The sequence below is a fragment of the Phaenicophaeus curvirostris genome, chromosome 4 (assembly GCF_032191515.1).
Source record: "Phaenicophaeus curvirostris isolate KB17595 chromosome 4, BPBGC_Pcur_1.0, whole genome shotgun sequence".
Classification (NCBI taxonomy): domain Eukaryota; kingdom Metazoa; phylum Chordata; class Aves; order Cuculiformes; family Cuculidae; genus Phaenicophaeus; species Phaenicophaeus curvirostris.
Window position 1 is genome coordinate 40,266,484 of NC_091395.1, and position 21,106 is coordinate 40,287,589.

The window sequence follows — 21,106 nt, forward strand, 5'->3', positions numbered from 1 at the left end:
CCTGGGAAAATATGATTATGTTATTTTGAGTCAAGTGCATTACCCAATATTGAAAGACAGCAGCACTTAAATTCTCTTTTGCTATTAATATTATGCTGCCATTGTATACGTGGCTTTTTTTTTATATTTGTTAATGAATTGAAGAAAACAGTCTTACTTCCCCTTTATAAGAGGTGTGCCAGATTAAAAGATAAGATCTATATGCAAACATCAGCAAAATATCCATCAGAAATTCCCACAAACATGATCATCTTTTTGACAGCTCTCTGCAGCTATGCATTATGCAAATGAGAGATGAGCTGAAATGTGTCAGTAGCGCTAGGAAACTTCAGATTGCTCCACAGAGGAAACTAACATTGCTGTGAAACCTGAAGGGAATGTTAATAGTGAGGCACATGTTTCAAGGTTGGTCTTATTTGTAATATTCCACATGCCTCAACAACTCAAGTCAGCAGGTCAGGGATTTCTTTCAGAAAGGCTGTTACCTGAAGTACATTTCTTCAGCTTTAACCAATTGGTAGTTATAACTATAAGAGGCAGTTTTAACTACCAACTGATTGTTATTTTTCAACCTGGAAAAAAATAGAGGAAAACAAAATTTGCTACCTAGATGTCACCCAAAATGAAGTATAGTTATCAAAGAAAAAGCAGACATAATAGGACACATGACAAGTCACAGTCAATAGCAACTGCCAGTTGCAAAGAGTATATGAAGTTAGATTTCTCATATTGCCACATATTGTATAATTCTAACAAAGAATTAAGAAAGCACATTTTTTATCATCTCCTCCTAAGTAAGCTGAGTAGAAAGCCTAAATGTGCTAACATTTCACATTTAATGTTGTCTCATAAAAATATCTGTGTAGTTTACAATCAACCCTAAATTAATTTCTTGAAAAGATAATTTAAATCATTATGTGAAGTAGGCAATAAACTACTGCCAAATGTAATACTATGCTGCATGTAACTCAGCTATTACATTTCTTCTTTGCTGTAGAAAACCAACATCGTTTGGTTTTGTAGTTACTTTAGTTCTCTATTAGATATTATGTGTGCAAGTTACTGAATCTGTATTATAATAAAATGTACAAAGCACTTCTCTACTAGAGATATCTCATAACATATACTTCAAAACTGCAATTCTCCTCTAAATATCTACAGTCATAACATTTAAAAAATAAATTAATAAAATATAAAAGCATCAGTAGTGCTCTCACTACCTCTCAAGGCTTCATTGTTCTTGTAGTACAGCATTATCATTTTCCCAGACTTACCATTATTTTCGGTCCAGAAAGGTAGTGTAGGAAGATTCTGAAGCTCAGGTTTTATCATGGTCTCTAAACGTCTACTAATATTCAAAGTCTTGGTAGTACTAAGAGACACTGAAAGCTTTCTAACATCTGCATTTTCCCACTATTACCAGAATCTACATGTACATCAGCACAGCTGGCTTTTTGAAAGTTCCCTTGCAGATCTCTTGTTGCATATCCTGACCTGTTGATCTACACATACTCAGTATACCCACCGATATCGAAAGGGTTGGATATACTCAGCATGACCAGAACGACTGAGAAAAATAACTGTGTGCTGAAGGTGCGGCTGGTTTTTCAGATTCTTGAAACACCTGCCTTATTTTGTATGCACTATTTCTGTTCCATCTAAGAAGATCCTTAAAAATATGACCCTAAAAAACAGTGGAATCCTAAATATTGGTATATCGTACCATCTTTGAAAAGCCAGTACACAAAGTACATCATCACTGTGTACCATAAGATATCAGTAAAAATCCAAATCACAGTTTTCTCTGCCTGTAATTTACATGATAGATATAGGATAGATACAGGTGAGTCCTCTAACAGACAGCAAATGGCATTCCATGCCTGAAAGAGACTCCCACCTGGAGATCCAAGTCAGTCAGGTCATTTAATACCTGATAGACTTCATCAACTTTACCAGAGCATACATTTCTACCACGTGTTGCCCAGGTCTTCCTGCTGTTGCTCACTTCCCTGGAAGTAGAGCTACCAGTGTTCAGCTCTGCAGGGTACTCAAATCTCCTCCTTCCTTCGCCCACTCAGGCTTGGACTCAAAAAAGTCCCCAGCCTCATATGAAGGAGTTTAATCTTCCCTGAAGTCTCATTCTCTAAAGTTAATCTCTAATTAAACCCAGATGTTCCACCTCATTCCTGTCACAGGTTAATGTTGATTTGACAGCATATATCCAACTTGCTGCATGCAATTACCCACTACAAACAGGGGCATCAGGCTTCTGACAGTGTTATAAAAATGACTACAGTGATACTTAATGAACTACCATAGGTTTGCTTTATAGAGGGGAAAACTTAGAGTTGGTTTAGAGATGTCTTACATGGTTCAGTTCAACCCAAAGCAGACAACATACTTTCAAGTGCCCATCAATACAGCTTTCATTAGGAGACGTTTGGATCTCAGGTTGTAATAGAAAAGAGGTCATGCTGAAACAACATTATTTTCTTCTTATAAAAACATTCCAATATTGAAAAGATAGCATTCTTTATATCAGTTATCTTACTGTCAATAACAGGTTCATAAACTTATTTGACTGCCTTTTCTTACTCTGTTGTTCCCTGGTTTATTAAGATTACCTTTTATGAGTTTTCACATACATATATATGTATATACACATATATATAAAAGTAACAGGTATAGCAAAGTGTGTCCTACCTATGTCATTCAAACTAAAAAAAAAAAAAAAAGCAGGTCCTCCACTTCCCTGTCACTTCACAGAAATCTGATCACAATGTGTAAGTGGGAAGGTGGAGGGATGTCCCATGACAGAGGTACTGGACAGTAACAGATAAAGGCACAAGGCACATATTCCCCACATGGTCAAGTGTTAAGAAGAAACCTCCCACTAGATGGCTCACAGGGTCCTTGATGTATAAATACAGGTAGGAATACGTGACTCAATACGTGACTCAACAGCCACGGAAACAAAAAACCATCAACAGAAAATAGCACTCAAAATTTGCCACAGCCGCATAGTCCTCTGCAGCCATGCATCACGCTGGAATTTGTACAGATCAGAGTCTTGATACCTACCTAGTCCTTGACCTTGTCTAGACTCACGAAATCTAAGAAGAGCAACAAGCCACTACCTAGGGGATACTTGTGACTTCTAAGGTTTTTGTTTCTATTGCTACACAATATATTTAATAATACATTCTTTCAGAACTGTGTCATTTTATTTCCGTCATTATTTTGTTTTCAGAATTTATCTGTTATTTGAAAGGCAGAGCTAAATGATGTAAAAAACGGCACTGTTACAAGACCTTAATCTAGCATTCTGTGCGCGCACACACATTCACTCATAAACCCAGCATTATCTGATAGTTAAAAAAGCATGTACACTTATCCAAATTCATATACACTGTGGAAAAAGAAAGCACATTACATTGTTATTTAAATTTGGCCAGTCCTATAGTTGACCATATATTTTATACATATGTAAACCAACTGCACTATGAAAAGCATGCAGTTGCCAGCAATAGCAGACTAAACCATAAGGAAAGAGAATTCCTTCAAATGCAGGATGCCCTGCGAGCAAGCTGGGCTGTTAAGTCTCTTCGTTATATTTTCTTTCTCTAACAGCATCAAAACCAAAAAAAGACAGCAGTGCTCCATAAAAAACATCACAACTTTCTATCATGTGATCCAAACACCAGAACCACTGTAGATTGCTATATTATTTGACTGTAACAACATGGAAGTAACCTGCACTGCTTTTAATTACTCTGGCTGATTGGTATTGCAAGGTGACACTCCAGTGTATGAAATGCTAAAAGCTAATGATAGCTTTGGTATTTCAGTCAACATCACCATCATGGTACAAAAGTCTAATACTCAAAATGAACACTTCTTCTCTCATTATTCACCAATTGTTTGAAAATACAACAATGTACAAAGATGCATCAGGAGCTAACAAGGTTTTTTTGGTATCATGTCACCACTGAGCACTTTGACTACAAAAATTATTATTATTACAAAGTACACATCCTATTTAAATGTAAAATACTGCCTTCATTAAGAAACTAATTAGGAAATTAAATTATGCAAAGCTTTATCAAATTAATTAACTGTATTTTGTGGGTCATCAGATAACTTTTCAATTTTGCCATTCAAAGACCTATTATTCTTAACATTGTGGTACTGCAATTAGCATGTCTTTGGCAGAAATAGCTCCTCAACTACTAACATTCTACTAGCTCATGATCTTGTACTGCAGCGTAGAAATTTAATTCTCAAATATGGTTTGTGTAACCATCTTGTTGATCTTCCATACTGAATAGAAGGACAGGAATTGGTATTGTCAATAGTACCTAAAAAGGTTAACAACAAATCAATCTTACTAATTTACACAGCAAATCAGTTATTGATATATCCAAAAAACACAGAAAGGACAAAACCAGCTTTTCAGCCTCTTTAATTAGCTCAAGGTTAAGTACTTTAAAACACTTAATGTTGCTTATGTGGGGGGAATACTTAAGGTAAATGAAAGATCAAAGGGATGGAAGATCTAAATTTTGTAATATAATGCTGATTTTATTCAGCACTGGCAAAAATTAGTTGCACGTTCTTAAGATGCAGTTTTATGGCTTTTCAGTTCCACTACTTAATTGAGCTACTTAAAATAGCTTTAGTACATGTGGTCTTATTAATAAAAGTTGTAAAACATTTTACCTCAAGAACTTATTCATCAAAAGCCTACTTACAATAATCTTATCTGAGACTGTGTAAGACAAGGATCTTATGTCATCATCATATTCTTCAGGTGATTCGAAGAGTTAAGTGTTCAAGAAGGCTTGTCTCACAAAGTGTTGTTAGTTTCAAGACCATTTAACTGCTTTTAAAATACCTGCTGAAATTACTCCTCCTCTGAGACTGATGAATTTCAATTTCAACAGAACCAAAATAGCTCCCCATCATTCAACATATTCATCAAATCAAATCAAAGCAGACCATTTCAATTTAATTTCATGAAAAGCTCAGATAAATGTCACAAACTAATTTTCACAATGAGCTAAATCCACCTGTTCTTTTTGAAGTGCTGGTTACAAGATAAAAACACTGTCCACTCCTAGAGGTAACTTTAAGGTAATAAATCTACTGATAGAGGGACAGCTGTACTACAGTCATGTGGCAGTATCCACTAAATACAGCTTGGCTGTGTAATACAAACATGGGTTTGTAAGTAGGATCTTGATTTGATCAGGGGAACCTGATAACATAAAGAAAAGAGTATGACATTTAAACTGAACTGCAAAAAACAGAAGACAGTAGCAGATTTTCACAGCTCATGAGTGAAAAAAGAATGAGAGAAAGGGAAGTATATCTGCTGTGTGGTGGGAAGAAACTTAGAAGAAAGAGTCAGTCTACACACAGGACTATAATCTTATGTATATCTTATCTATGTACACTTTAGCTTTGGTTTCGATGAGCTTAAAGTAAGGGAAGAATAAGTAATAGGAATGAGGGCACAGAAATGGAAATCATCAAAATAAGATGGATGCAAAACAAAAAAGAAATTATTGCACCCATACTAGGGGAGCAAGAAAAAACTAAATCCCAAAATACAAAAGCACTCTCTATCACTGTTCTATAGTGAATTCTAGGTGCTATTCCTGCTGTCTAGAACCATAAACATACTGTCTGGAGAGTACTTGAAGCAACTACCACTCTTTTCATCTAAGGTACTGTACAGCATGCACAGCTTCTGACGATATTTTAGAAACTTCAGATGATATTTTTTAGAGTGAAAACATTTTGAAACAGAGAAATTACTAGCATTTGGAGGAAAAGAAATTAAGATTTCTAAACACATCAAGCCAGGCAATGAGAAATTATTCATTATATACAAGAAATGGAAAATTCTGAGCACTAGAATGATAGAACTGAAACAAAACTTTCTAGCTCAAAAACATGGTCCAGCACTTTGGGACCGACAGGAAGATCTGCAATAAAACTGAAGACCTTCAGCTGATAAAAACAAATGAAATTCAAATCTATCACTATGATCAAAATTATTACCAGAAAACAGTGTGATACACTTGGGGGAAAGTTATTTCCAGAAAACACAGAGACATACTAATGCCTTTGTACAGGCATTGCTGAGATGTGAGATGGTATACAACATATACCTCTGTTCATCTACATTCAGCAGCAATTAACTCAAATGACAACACACGTACACACACACACACAGAGAAGAGCTATGAGATGATCAGGGACCAAAATGCCTTGCTTGGAAACCAAGCCTAAATATAGTTTTGTCGATGGAGATGAAAAAAACTCAGTACAAAAACTCGTACTTGCTCTGTATTAATGCTATCGGGAATATAAACACCAAAAAGGAAAAAAAAATCTACACAATAATTATTTATGTACTGTAACAATGAAAGACAAATTTAGACTGGAAAATGAAGAATCGTTTAAACTGTAACAAGTGTGCCATTATCAAAGAATCATAGAACAGTTTGGGTTGGAAGGGACCTTAAAGATCATCTAGTTCCAACCCCCCTGTCATGGGCAGGGACACATCCCACTACATCAGGCTGCCTAAGCCCCCATCCAGCCTGGCTTTGAACATTCCCAGGGATGAGGCAGCCACAACTTCCCTAGGCAACCTGTTCCAGTGTCTCAGCACTCTCATGGTGAAGAAATTCTTCCTTATATCAAGCCTAAATCTGCCCCTCATCCTATCACTACAAGCCTTTATGAACAGTCTCTCCCCAGCTTTCTTGTAGGCCCCTTTCAGGTACGGGAAGGTTGCTGTAAGATCTCCTCGGAGCCTTCTCTTCTCCAGGCTGAACAGGCTCAACTCTCTCAGTCTGTCCTCATATGGGAGGTGCTCCAGCCCTTGGATCATCTTTGTAGCCCTCCTCTGTACCCATTTCAACAGCTCCATATCCTTCTTATGTTGAGGATTCCAGAACTGGACACAGTACTCCAGATGAGGTCTCACAAGAGAGGAATTGAGAAGCAGAATCACCTCCCCAGCCTGCTGGCGACGCTTCTTTTGATGCAGCCCAGGACACAGTTGGCCTTCCGGGCTGCGAGCGCACACTTCCGGCTCATGTCAAGCTTCTCATCCACCAGCACCCCCAAGTCCTTCTCTACAAGGGTGCTCTCAATCACACCATCCCCCATCGTGTGCTGAAATCAGGGGTTGCCCCAACCCAGGTGTAGGACCTTGCACTTGGCCTTGTTGAATCTCATGAGGTTCTCACAGGCCCACTTCTCCAGCCTGTCCAGGTCCCTCTGGATGACATCTCATCCTCCTGGTGTGGCAACTGAACCACTCAGCTTGGTGTCACCTGCACACTTGCTGAGGGTGCACTCAATCTCAATGCCAATATCATTGACGAAGATATTAAACAGCACTAGTCACAATACGGACTCCTGAGGGACACTGCTTGTCATGGATCTCCATCTGGACTTTGAGCCATTGGAATGGTCTGCCCCCAGGACAAGTGCAAACATAACTTATACTCATTTATACTTACTTTAGAGAGTATCAATTTACAAAATAAATTACCCAACACTGGAGAATATTCAAGCTACACTGCTGAAAATTAATTTTTACTCAGCTCAAAATTACCTACCACACAGCATACTTTGGCCAAAACGTAACAAAACTTGACAAAAACATTAAGGCAATCTTTCCACTATCTCAATGTTCAGATCTACCTCTTCACGGTATTTCATCCATGCACCTTTTTTTCCTGTCAAAACTTCAAAAGCCAAACCCAAACTCTCCTAATTCTATTTGCTTCACAGATTCATGAAATGCCAGTGCTATAGCCTCTGCCTCTTAAGGTACTTAGTAGAGTCTATGGTAAAAGTTACAGAAGATTTCATAACTGAGTCTGCCTCCTTCACCTTTCAAAGGCTTCTGTGTAGCTGTCAAAATTTAACTCTGGAAACACATGTTCTATAATTCTTCTACACCTCAAACTTCAAAAATCGAGGCTGAGGTATGATTCATAATTTTTTACCTCAATTCCATTTAAAAAAAACCCAAACCCAACACAGTGTTTCTTCTTTTCTCAGTCATTTTAGAGATTTGCTAAGCTTCAATATGAGCATAAAGACAGACTGAGGTTCACAGGCAGACTGCTGTATACTTTCTGTAGTTTTACATGACCTCTTGTAATACAGTCATCAATTTAAATACCTTTATAAGCTAAAAAACTATTTCAAAGTACTCACAAATCTAAAGGCACTGGACCATGTTGAATATCCTCAGAAAAGACAGCGATACTTATCTTCAGGCCAAATTTTGTTTGCCTCCCATGAAAGAAGCAGGAGAAATGACTCAAGGGGTCTTTGTCAGCTCTTCTTATGTTTGTTGCTGGCTTTTCGCTATGGGAGAGGACTTCTTAGTAAGATAGCAAGAATTATCATCCTTATGGCATTCCTCCCATGCCCAACTTTTTATTCTGGAACTTGCGACTCATAACAAGAATAAACAACTCCTGCATAGTCTTTCAGTGAAAGCCAAAGAATAGTTCTTTGTTACGAGGCAGTTCTACTTGCTTTTAATTTGCCACAGTATCTACTCTTAAAGACCACCAAAACAGTTAAAATGAAACAGACTGGTCTGTCCATGTCACACTGTACCAACACCAGGTACATTTTAAATAAAAAATAATGCAGATAGAGAGAACATAAATCAGTTAATCACTGCCCTGTAATTTTTTTTTTCTTTTTTGAGATGTCTTCTTACCTTATACATAAGACTAGTTACAATTCATCTTTTAAAACAGAAAAAAAGGTAGCATGATTCATTTGATTTGTCTGTCAGGTTTGTATGTACTTTTGATGAGTATAGCTGGGCATAAGGCAAAAATGTGAATAACTTTTAAAAGCAATTAGCTTTTGTTCTCTTTGTATCACTTTGATATTTACTTTGGTGGAAAGCAGGTGGAAAGCAGGTGGAAAACATGGAAATATTCCAGTGAATGTTAAGCTTGTATACTTACATATTTGTAAATTGTTTCTTTCTTCTGGTACCACAACCCATGAAAGTAAGCAAAGCAACTTCAGGAGTTAACATAATGCTCAAAATTAATTCCTGCAGTGTTAGATGAGGAGTACTCTGTTTTCTTCAGTTAATGACTTTTTTCCCCTTCAAAGCTCAAAAATGTGTCTTGGCTAATGCATACATCAACTGTGTTTACAGTAGCTGCTGAGAAATCACTGAAGGTAATAATACTGAGTGACTGTGGATAGTGTCAATGGTACATACCAGAGTGATAGAATTCCACTGTCCGACCATTTACTGCTCCATGAAGTAGTTACCTGATAATTAGAGAGATGACGTGCCTATACAAGATCGACTGAAATGACTCCTGGATCTTCCAGGCTGTGCTTGCAGTCCTATTACCATTCTCATCACTATAATCTACTCCCAGTTTGAGAAAAACAATGCACTTCTGGAAAACCACAGCCACACACATTTTCTTTAATGTTTTGTCCATTATTTCAGGTTGTAAACCCAAGAGAAAACACAACAGCAATGTACTACATATTTTTGTATACACCTTCGGCTTCCCTTAGAAGTCTAAAAGCACCACCCTTAAAACACAGGCACCAGTGAAAGTATTGGAAGTGCTAAGTATCCCAACTCAGTGGAACAGAACTCTGAAGACTTGGAACATACATTTCTGTTAGTGGCAACTTTGAGAGCTCCTGAGGAAAAATACTACACATTCTGGTATTTACAAATATACAATCAAGAGATCTGATGGATCTGCCACTAAAGAAAAATTTTGTATTTATAACCTTATCACTAAGAAGTAATAGTTTCCTGCTGATGTTTATTGTTAAATACATTATTTCTGCACTGATATTTTCAGCTCAGGATGTACCAAGCTTCTGCTCCTCATCTTAAAGCAGCACTAGGAACATAAGAGTACAATGCCTTTTCATCCCTTGTTCTCACTAACATTTCTTGATTCAGTGCCAACTGATGCTCTACTCACTGTTGGCAAGAATATGTCCTACTAGTCTGTATTACCCTTAAAACTACGGAGTATTTACCTAAAATAGGGCAAAGAGCAAAGGCGATAACCAATGCTGTTGTCTCCAAGTCAAGTGATGTGGACTAGCTTGTACATCTGCTCCCATACTGCCTTTTGGGTGTGTGGGGAGCCCCTCTCTCTCCTCTACCTGGGTTTTTATATGTGGATTACTCTATTCAGCATGGTAGCCACTGGAGCCAGCCACAGCCATTGCATACGTGAACTGGTGGGTACCTACTATAGATGGCTGAATGACTAGAATCCTAACACAAAAGAGAAAACAGGCTATTGTGACATCCTTAACATACCCAAACTAACATAACATCTCAACAAGTTCACATCATTTAAGCAGTCATAGAAGCTGGATAAAGGCTTGAACCCACCTCTTTCAGTTAACTGCATGTGTATATTCAGCTATTCAGGATGGAATTTTTTAGCTAACTTTCACCATCTATATAATTGCTGAGGATTCCTTTTATGAAAATGCTGAAAAATGTCTCTTTCATTTGTGTGAATTATTATCAGAAAACATTTTTTTAGAAGCAAAGAAAATTCAGTTAACTGTTCTCATTCACATTATATAGAGATCCCCAACTTTGTGCTGTTCCAGGAAGTAAGGCTCAACTAGTGAAGATTTAGATCCAGTATACATTCCATTAATAGGAAACAAACTTGCAAGTAATGCTGTTTCATGAAGGGGAAGAAGACTAACTGTAATGTTTCTTTTAATTCATGACAGTGACAGAAAAAAAGCCAATCTGTTTTAACTTGCTGCTAGAAAAATACTCAAGTAGTTGCCAGCTGTTCAAAGAATTTAAGACTAATTTGAGGTCATATAAAAATCACACATCCATTCCAACCCAGCCACCACGAAGAAATACTCTTGGTGAAATTTTAGTCTCCTTAGTGCTAGAGACTGCTTTCACATAATGTTCAGCAGAGTTTCATTCTTGAAACTTGAGTTTCAGGCCTCCTAGAAAGAAATTCTGACAGCTACTATTTCTTGAAAAATAACTGGGCAAATGTAGGTGTTTTTTAGCAAAAGGTAAATAGAGCCATCAGGCTGAGAAGCTGCACTACACATAATGCATCAACTTGTTTCTAATAGAAATTGCTAAAAAGGGTTTTCCAGAGATCACTTTAGTCTTGTTTGTGCAGAGCCAAAGGTGACTTAACAAAAGGTGAAGAATATGCCCTCACAAATCCTCCACCTGATTTTTACAAAAATAAGTTATTAATGCTGAGGCATTCACCAGAAATGCTAGTTGTGTAAAAGTGTAATTGGATGGATGTATACATGTGCTAGGACCACAAAAACTACATACTGATGCATGCACATATAAACATTATTTTTTTTTTTAAAGAAAGCTTAAAAATCTCTAAAGAGAAACTATTCATACGAGTTGACTTACTGTTAGTTCACATGTAATTCTCATTATAGCCATGACCTAAAAGGTTTATACTCACAAAAGCAGGAACGCATGCTTGTGTGCTTTTAAATATTTCTCAACACTCCTAGTACAAACCCAATCTCATTTTTACTAGCTTATACACCTGATGTTTTGCACCTTTTCATTTAGCCAACAGTAATACAACCATCAGCAGGTCTTATTAATAGACCTATCATCAAAATCAGAAAATACTGCTACAGTGATTCTATGATTCTATGAAACACATGTGGTTCTTACCTAGCATATTACCAGTTAGGTATGCATTACAATATCCAGTGATAACCATAATCTAGCAGTTATTGCTCTGACCATACAGTACATAAAAATGTATTTTTGAGAACTTTTTTCATTTCACTTTCATGGCTGGCTATGTTTCAAATGTAAACATAATACTTATAAATATTTTAAACCACATTACATTTAAAAGTAACACTATCACCATCCACTGAAAAATGTGAAAACAATAGGTTTTTTTCATATTAGTGGCATTTCAGATCCACTTTCATCTTACAGGGAGAGACGCAAAAGCACACAGACAAGGCAAGACAGTCACGGTATTTTTCTCAGCAGCCTTAGTGTCTCACTCATTTGGTGGATGGTTTTCACCATGTTAGCTGGTGTCTGAAGGGCAGCCTGTGACTAATACATTGGAAGTCTCATGCATTTTTAAAATTGTAATACACAGAGTAGAAGGTGAGGACTGATAGGCTTCCAAGGCATTACTGTAATGCAAATACAAATAGTAACTGTTTGCAAAAGCAGGTATGCAATTTCTACAGTAGCCAGTAGGTTTGTATCACATTCCCCATCCACAAGGTTGAAAAATCACATGAAGTACTTCTTGAAACATCATGACAGTGGACCTTCCCACATCCCACTGTGTGCCTACCTAAAATACAGCACAGCTATTAAACAGCCTTGTTAGCTCCTCTCTTACAGCTTAGGCAAATAACATCAACTCACTTCTCTGAATATCCATTGTTCTTTTACTTTGCAGTGGAATATTTTTAAGTAATCCCTTACAGCCACTTTTGCTTCGATATGCATGACTCTCACATTTATATATAGAAAATAAAATGCAACGATAATGAACAAACAAGAACACTAATACTTGCAAGTTAGGCTGCACATATCACATTTTATAACAACTTTTTAATAAAGCCTAAGGAAAACACATTTGCATGAGCGAAGACCTATTTAAAACAAAACAGAAATCTAAAAAGTAGAAATTCTTACCCTAAAAAACTCTTTAGTGGAGCCAGAATCTAATGTCCCATAAGCAATTTCTGTTTGCTTGGAAAGATCCTCTGCACTCTCAATGGGAGACACCATCCTCTCAACCGTCAGGAAGGCAGCTAAGTTAGCCGTGTAGGATGAGATTATGATGAGGGTAAAGAACCACCACACACCTCCAACAATGCGCCCAGACAGGGATCTAATAACAAGTATGAAATGGATTTGTAAAGTGAAATGAAAGTCCTAAAAAGCAACACATATTATCAGTTTTATGCAAATGAGGCATTATACTATAGGGAAGCATTTCAGGCTATCTTGTAGCACAGCTCTGCATACTAATCAGATAGGATATCAAGGCACACTCCACTACATCTCCTGGACTTTGCTGAAATCAGGACTCCAGAATTTACTTTACGGAGTTTGAGTGATCCATTTCTTCAAAGTTCAGAACACCCTGAAAGGAAACCACTCCCACCTAATGTGCTGCTTTTAATACGTACGCTTGTAGCACAATCTGAAGTGAATGTGTAATGTTATGAAGAAAATCAAACAGAATCAGTGAAATAGTGCTTTCAGATAAACCAGTATGCACTTAAAAATCAAGTGACTTTAGCTTGCTTATTTTCCTCACACATACAGACAAAGACTGATTTCCACAAAACAATGGCTTATGTTGCTGTGGACAATCTATACTGAGAAACAAATAGCATTATTTGCAATAAAACCTGGCCCAGGGAATATCCATAAACTAAAAAGTGCACACAACTTTTCAAACACACAAGCATTTAACAAACTGACGACTGGACATGAAACAATCATTGATAATACAGAAAAAAGGTGAAGAAGGTATAGTTTTAAATAATAATAATGTGATGGTTTTAACTGCAGCAGATGGTTTTAACTGGCTCTTTGGATCTTTGTTTTGCATCTCCTGCTCAAGAAGAGAGAAGAAAAGAGAACTCAAGAAACTATATAAAACAATATAAAGCATACAACTATTAGAAAACTAACAGAAGAGAAATATTAATATTGCTATTACTATCAAACTTGTAAGTTTTTAATGATCCTTTAAAGTTTCAAATTACTTACTACTTTCTTTCCAAATGAGACCTTACAGGAAGGAATACATGATCTCACTCACTAATTCACTCTGCTACATGAAAATCAAGTCAGGTAAGGTCCAGAATGTGTTATCAAGAAGAGACCATAGTAAAGAAATTATTTCAAGTTCCTTCTAAATTGAGATGTGGTCTGTAAAAGTGCTTTCTGTCACCTTTGGAAAAAAAAATATTACAAATCTATTTTGACATGGAATTAATCTGAGTATAAAATAATTCTACACATAAAAAATATAATTATATGATAAAATATATATTTGCAAGGTAAAATCTCTGGCACTGTGTATTTAATAACTGGCAATTTTATGGCACTTGGTATTGTATTGATGACACCTGCTATAAATGACAATAATCTTCAAAAGCCCGTGATACATAAGCAGAGTTGCCACTGACTTTGTGAAAAAAAAAAAAGCAAACCCAGACACTATACTCCAACATGACATTTTTATAAGTAAACTTCTTTGGGTGCCACTTGAATTCAAAATTTTCTCTTAAGGCCTGTCCCAGCTAAATAAATTGTTTCCTTTTATTATGTATATTTTGAGAAATTTCTGAAGACTGATAATTATACACTAATACGAACCCACAATCTATACGCACCTCATTCATTAGATCATTAAATACTAAAATAACAACTTCTGTGGCACAATTACCTAAATTTGTGCATCACATTTTATACTTAGAAAAGTATTATTTAGCCATACTGAAAGTACATTCACATATCAAAAAAAGATTAATTAAATTTTGCTGTAAGTTATCATTATCATATAATATAGCATTCTGTTCTATTCTACTCTATTGTTTCAGCACTATCCACGCCAGCAAATGAGGAGTGTTATTGCAGACCACTTTCCAGGTGGTCAAGTCTTACTCGGCACCACCTTCTATTTCAGAGTCAGGAAGCCCTAGTTATTCTCTAAAATTCTTACTGTTGTTGTCATTTTTATTTACCTTCATAACCATATTTTGCTGAAGCCTGAAGTTATTCCTTTTCATATCTAGTCTGATTCATTTGCAGGGAGTTCAAATTCCACAGTGATAGTTTTGGTGCAAACCCAAAAATTACAGGTGTTTTCAGCCTTTTTTACAATAAATAGGTAATGCAGAAACTAACCGCTCTCCTAGAAGTATGTTTATAATGTAATAACGTGTGTTAAACACTTACTGAAACTACATCTTGACTCTTGAAAATGATCCAAGTTTCATGCACTTTTAATGATAACCATTTACTATCATTACTCTTACGTGACCTTTGAAAAGTTACCAAACCGTGCACAACAACTGTCATGGTTTAACAGCCAGTAAAATAATAATAATAATGAAATTGTTATTCTACTATGGCCTTGATTCAATAAAAATAATTTTGTAGTTAATAGGGGACTTTGCAGACAACTAAATCTGTAAAGTGTGTAATCAATAAAAAACCCCCTGAGGACTGAAATTAACACAGCTTCTCATAACCTGAAACAATTTGCTCTTTCTTCACTGCATCATTTCTTGTGTGCATTTTTTGTTGTGTTATGGGCCACATGCATCACATCTTTCATCATAAAGGCTGGCATCTCACTGTGGTATGCCAGCCTTTACACAGAATAGCTGAAGTTCTCACACAATAAATACCATTTCCACAGCAGAACAACTTGAAAACCTGCTGTTGCTTTTTGGGATGAACGACTTATATCCATGGAGCGCTCCCTTGGTGCAATTTATTTTGCACACTAACCACTAGACTCGCTATAAACTGACGTGTTCTCTGTCTTACTTTAGGATGTTCAGAAGAAAGTTAAATTGCTTAGTATAATTGGGTAGGTCTCCTGAATTGATTTCCTTAGCTGTCCTATTTCACTTGTTACCATAGTTCCTTCAAGTACCAAGTAGTTATTTACCCACCTACTTACCACCTTGCTGAATCGAGGCTAGAACCACTTGTGCACAAGGGAAATAAAATATTTAATGAGCTGCAAAGGAATTAACTTAACTGCTTTACGGTTGTCCCTAATAAAGTAGGTGAAAATCCATGAGGAATTAAGCATTTATAAACTGGACCTTGAAATTCACTGTAGTAATTTCCTCTGTGACTTTTCTAGAACTAGGCCATGGAACAGCAGTGTTTTGCAACTATTCACATGAAATGAGAGCCATCACATGACTTTTATTTCAGTTCAAGACTGTCCTGTAGAAAAACAGTGAGTTAATAACTGTGTTATGATAGATAGTGAGTTTTAGAGGAAAAGTGCTGCCTGTGTAGTTCGTGACTAGTATGTTACCCTTTTTTCCCATTACAGTTGTTGTGAACCATAAGCACTGTCAACTGTAAAATGGGAATATGCAGCAAAAACACGGTACCCCTCCAAGAAGGCATGAAATGACTTGAACCTTATGCACTTTACAGTCTCTCCATGGTGTATATAACTTCACTTGCAAATACATGATTGACGTTAAAACAGTACCAATCAAATACATCATGACCCTATCTCACAGATGACTACTTTTATTCTGAGGACTGTTTTTTTAATTAATTTTAGGGAGGGAAAAAAACATAGCAATTAATTTCTTTCCAAGGGTGAAAATATATGCACCATGAACCTTCTCCAGCTGAGATGGCTGAGACCAAAAATGCACAAAGTTGAAATGAGTGAGTAACCAACCTTGGCGAAATATCGCATCCTTGCTGCATAAAGGCACCCAGGGAAAACCAAAGACTATTAAATATCCCAAATTCATTAGTTGATTCATTAGTTTGCGTTTCTCTTCCATCTTCAAATTCCTCAGTGTGCCACTCATATGGGCTAAATCTGCTGACCAGGAATAAAACTACACTGACCCCAATGTAGGCAAAAACAATGCACATCCAGATTTCATATGCTAATGGATCAAGAAATGAAAACACTCCTGGCTTGGACTTCTGAGGCTTCTTGATCATTATTGATATCCCCAGGCTCATAAAGGGCTTTGAGAAGTCAATCACTTCTTCTCTCACCAAAGTTATAGTTAATGGAGCAATTGCAATATCAGCTTTCTGTAAAGGAAGAAAAAAAGCAAATAATAGCTAGTGCAATGACTATAGCAAAGAATGGTTTAGTTTCTATGGCATTTCACAAATAGAAAAGAGGACAGCAAAGACAGCAACGCTTTTTTTACCAAGTATGTCCTACAGAGAATTTCAGAAATTTTTAGTTGAAACTCTTCTTTTCGAAATACACAAAACCATATGGTTGGCATATTCCAAGCTTCCCTTTTTATATATGCCCTTTTAAACGTGACATTTAAAGGTGTTAGTAAAGTACCTCGCCTTTCACCAGGTCAGGAGGAAGAAATATGCACTCAGTTCCCCCCAAATTCATTTGCATTTAGAATCTAATTTCATGTTTACTTTAAAAATTTTTCAGGCTACTACAATTTACTATCAAAGAAATTAGATAATTTTCCTTTACTCTACATAGAAAACTAAACCAAATCCCACTCCTTCCATTAGTCATCTTTAATGGCTTTATTACAAAAGATTTTCTTACCCCGTAAACAAGTTCTCCAACCATCCCATTCCAGATTTTCGTGTCTGCATCCCTTGCCCCATACTTGCCATCTCCAACAATTGTGAGCTTATATTTGAATCCACAGTGTTTAGCAATTTCTGTAGCTAAGTCCACACAATAGCCCTCATATCGATCGTTTCCTTCAAGCATTTCGTGATTTTTCTTCATCATGACATATGGGGACTCCTGCACAGAAAAAGCTTGCCTTAGTTACCTGGTAAAGAGACAGATGTACCAATTGTGCCCTTCATAGATTAATATGTTTCCTCTAATGTATGAAAAAAAAAGACAGAAGGTAATATCTGAATCATACATACTATGTATATGTTAGCTGTTAACTATTAATGTGACATATCCGTAACACATTTAAAAGCTGCATTCTCCACAGTCATACACAAACAATAATACTTACAGGTAGAGTGATTCCCAGCAGTATGTTAATAAGGACCACGAATGTTAACAGGAGTTAAGAATTCAGGGAAGAAAGAGTTAAGTCCCAAAATCAGCTTCTTTCTCTTATACAGTTTGGATGGAAGAAGGCAAAGGCATTTAGTTGTTTCTGTTGTTGTCTTAATACAAGAAAATTCTTTCTTATTTCACAGCTACTTCTTTCCCTGGGGAAACACTTCAAGCTCTCCAGGCTACATCTTTATTGAATTACTTCATAAACAATAGGTAAGATATCTACAACTACACAGTAAAGTTCTATCACCAGCAAAACTAGTGATGAGTCATAAATCATATTAAAGCAATGCATCTCCTCTGTTCAGTTGTTACCGAATTGTTCTTGCATTCAGTGAATTTCCTTTGCTAGTCTGTGACTTGTCCAAACTGATAAAGAGGCTGCACAACTTACAGAAAAATGCTATGCTATGACAGTACTTAACATTATTTTCTAGACAACTGGAATATAACTTTTAATGTTTTATTCTACATTTCACAAGCCTGTAGAAACTACAGTTCTGAAGCATGAGAATCAGTCGGTCTAATGTTTGGCAAAATCAATTCTCTAAAACTTAACAATATGGTTCTACCTCTCAGAAAAAGTTCCTCTCCTTTGAAAGCAGGTATGTATTTCATTCCAGTTTCAGGTTTAAGAATTTCAACATTCTATCATGTTCAGTTAATGACTGTTTTGTCTTCTACAAAACAAACATGCATGCTGAATCAACATACACTTCCTTAATTTCCAGAATTTATTTATGTATAAGTAACAGGTCACAACCTCAAATAATAAAAAGACAGTATATTTAAACTAACATAATGACAAGAAACAAATCACTGTAGGACAAACCATCTTCTGACAAAATATGAAGTTAATTACCAAAATAGTGGTGACAATAATAGTCTTATTCTCTAGTCCTGAAGATTCATTTCCGAGAGGGCCATCAAGAGGATTCACAACCATTTTGTCCACTTCACTCCAATATCCAATCTAAAGAGAATTTATAGGATGCACAGACAAGAGTAAATATGAACTTTCACAGAAAATGTAAAGCACGTTATTACTATGCCCTTGATTTATGCTCACTGATAACTATTTTAGCTATGAATTTACCAGTATAAATAATTCTATTTATGTAGTTAAAGACTACGACAAATAGTAAAAAGATTGAACTAATGACATTTGTCCAAATTCATTTGTCTAATACACTTCTACCATTTTCATGCACATATTAACAGGTTTTAGTATCAACATCACACACTGTAGGACTGAGAGGGTTATGAAATACTCCAGATTAGGAAGACATGAGAAACTGGCATTTCCTGAAAGGTTTGGAATTAGAGCAGAAAGATAATCACATTTAAAGAAACATCACTAAAAAGCCATATCCTGCATTTGTCATTCAGAAGCATATTTCCCCAAACCCCAGCTCACATTCAGCAATTCAGATCACCAAGCAAAAAATTTAGTCAACAAAATGGAAAGAAAAATACTCTTACGTACTACTTACCAGAAATAACAACTCATTTTTGTTAGAAAGAAACAATACCCATTTTTACTTTGTTTCGCAAGACCATTGTAGAACACACCTATGAATAAATACTATCACAACTTATTTAATTGATCTACAGTGTTTCATTACCTACCTTAACTCGTTGCTTAGCATGGTATAACCTATAAAGACACTGTAAGACAATTCAAATTACCTTCCGAGGACCAGTACTTTTGAGTTCCATGATGTTAATTGTAAAATTGATTCTCTTTCCATTCTGATCAAACTTTATATTCCCTGTTAGACCTTCCACCTGAACCTGTATAGATGAAGATGAAAGTGATCGAAAAAATAAGTTTGTTTCTTTCTAGAAAATGCATTTTGTATTGTAATGATTACTGGTATCTCAAAAACATTCAGTTTAGACTCTTATTATATTAGTATGAGACATGTTCCTGAGGAATTCACTTCCACATTATTCCCAGCAAGACCCAGGCAGGTTAGGAGACTGGAAGGCTCTTTTCATTTACAGAGAATTTCACACATGCACTCATCCCAGCGTGCACTCCAGGGAAGCTACCTGTTTCAATGCCCTTTCTATTTCTACACCATGACCCCAGGGTACAGCTGGGTTTGCAAGACAATCTCCGGCATTTCCTCTTCTGGAGATCTCAATCCTCTGTTTACGCAAGTTACGGAAAGCTTCTGTCATCACTTGAACAGCATCATAGGTCAGAGCAGATGTATACTGAAAAGAAGTGAAAATATTTAATTAAGAAACTCCAGCTCCACTACACTTTCCAATTCATTTGTTAATCCACTAAAAAAAGAAAAATATGAAAAATAGGAAGGACAGTCAGTTATACTTGAAATCAGACCAATTTTTGGTTAGTTTGGAGTTCGCTACCCTCTGAGGGGCATCTATACAAATTAATGACGTGCTCTACATCAGCATGGTTAGGGGCAGTGCTTGTAAATCTAAACAGAAGATTTATGGTTGCTTTTAGTGTGAATTACATTCCTTTCTCACTACATCTGCGTAATTGTCCTGTGTGCAGATATGCCTGGAAGTCCATGGAGGTGAAAGGGGAAAAAAGAAAGAATTTCCACTATTTAATTTGAGTTAGGCTCTAAAAATAAGGAATTGTTCCTCTGATTACACTTTTCATGGAGATGCATCTATATACAGATCTCTAGGCTACATACATCTCTTCCCACATAAATACATAGAAATGCAAACAATATATACTTGTGTGCTTAACTATTTTCTGTTAAATACAAAAACTCAGGGATAGCTATTTTCAAGTATGCAATACCTTGTCATCACCATGCCAAAACAGGTTTTGGGCCGAGATGTCTGGAATGACTGGTGCCCCTCAAAAAGCAATACAGATGAGGGAGAGCCCCATGCTCCTAGTCTGACACAATATAAGGAACTTTAAAACTTCTGAGACATCAGAGAAGAAAACTGCAATCACATGCATCAGAAGGTTGGGCTAAAAGTCAAAAGCAGTTAACTTCAGTCACTGAAAAATTTTACATCTAAACTAAATGAACAGAAATCACATGTGCATGTACACCGAAGACCGTTGGATGGGTTTTATGAGTCCAGAACATTGCAATTATGCCACATACAAGGGACATTTTTGGAAATATGGGCCAGAATATAAATACTTACAGCCTTATGAATGAATGCAATGATCCCTATGAAGGCTATTAGATGCCTAAAATATATAAACTATAAAGAAGAGAGAAATGATATATTGGCTC

General features: G+C 36.3%; 1 protein-coding gene across 5 annotated transcripts in view; it reads right to left on the bottom strand.

Annotated features, from left to right (window-relative positions):
• Positions 1 to 21,106, bottom strand: part of GRIA2 (glutamate ionotropic receptor AMPA type subunit 2) — an 89,508-nt gene that overhangs the window by 6,081 nt on the left and 62,321 nt on the right. For all 5 annotated transcript variants that reach the window (XR_011337361.1, XM_069855844.1, XM_069855843.1 and 2 more), the window contains exons 7-12: positions 19,917 to 20,084; positions 19,551 to 19,655; positions 18,724 to 18,834; positions 17,379 to 17,585; positions 16,515 to 16,885; positions 12,749 to 12,947 (exon numbers count right to left, since the gene is read on the bottom strand). Coding sequence is in view for 4 of the 5 variants with exons in the window: in XM_069855844.1 (XP_069711945.1) it covers positions 12,749 to 12,947; positions 16,515 to 16,885; positions 17,379 to 17,585; positions 18,724 to 18,834; positions 19,551 to 19,655; positions 19,917 to 20,084 (1,161 nt within the window). In the remaining variant the exon portion in view is untranslated. The remainder of the gene's footprint in view (positions 1 to 12,748; positions 12,948 to 16,514; positions 16,886 to 17,378; positions 17,586 to 18,723; positions 18,835 to 19,550; positions 19,656 to 19,916; positions 20,085 to 21,106) is intronic.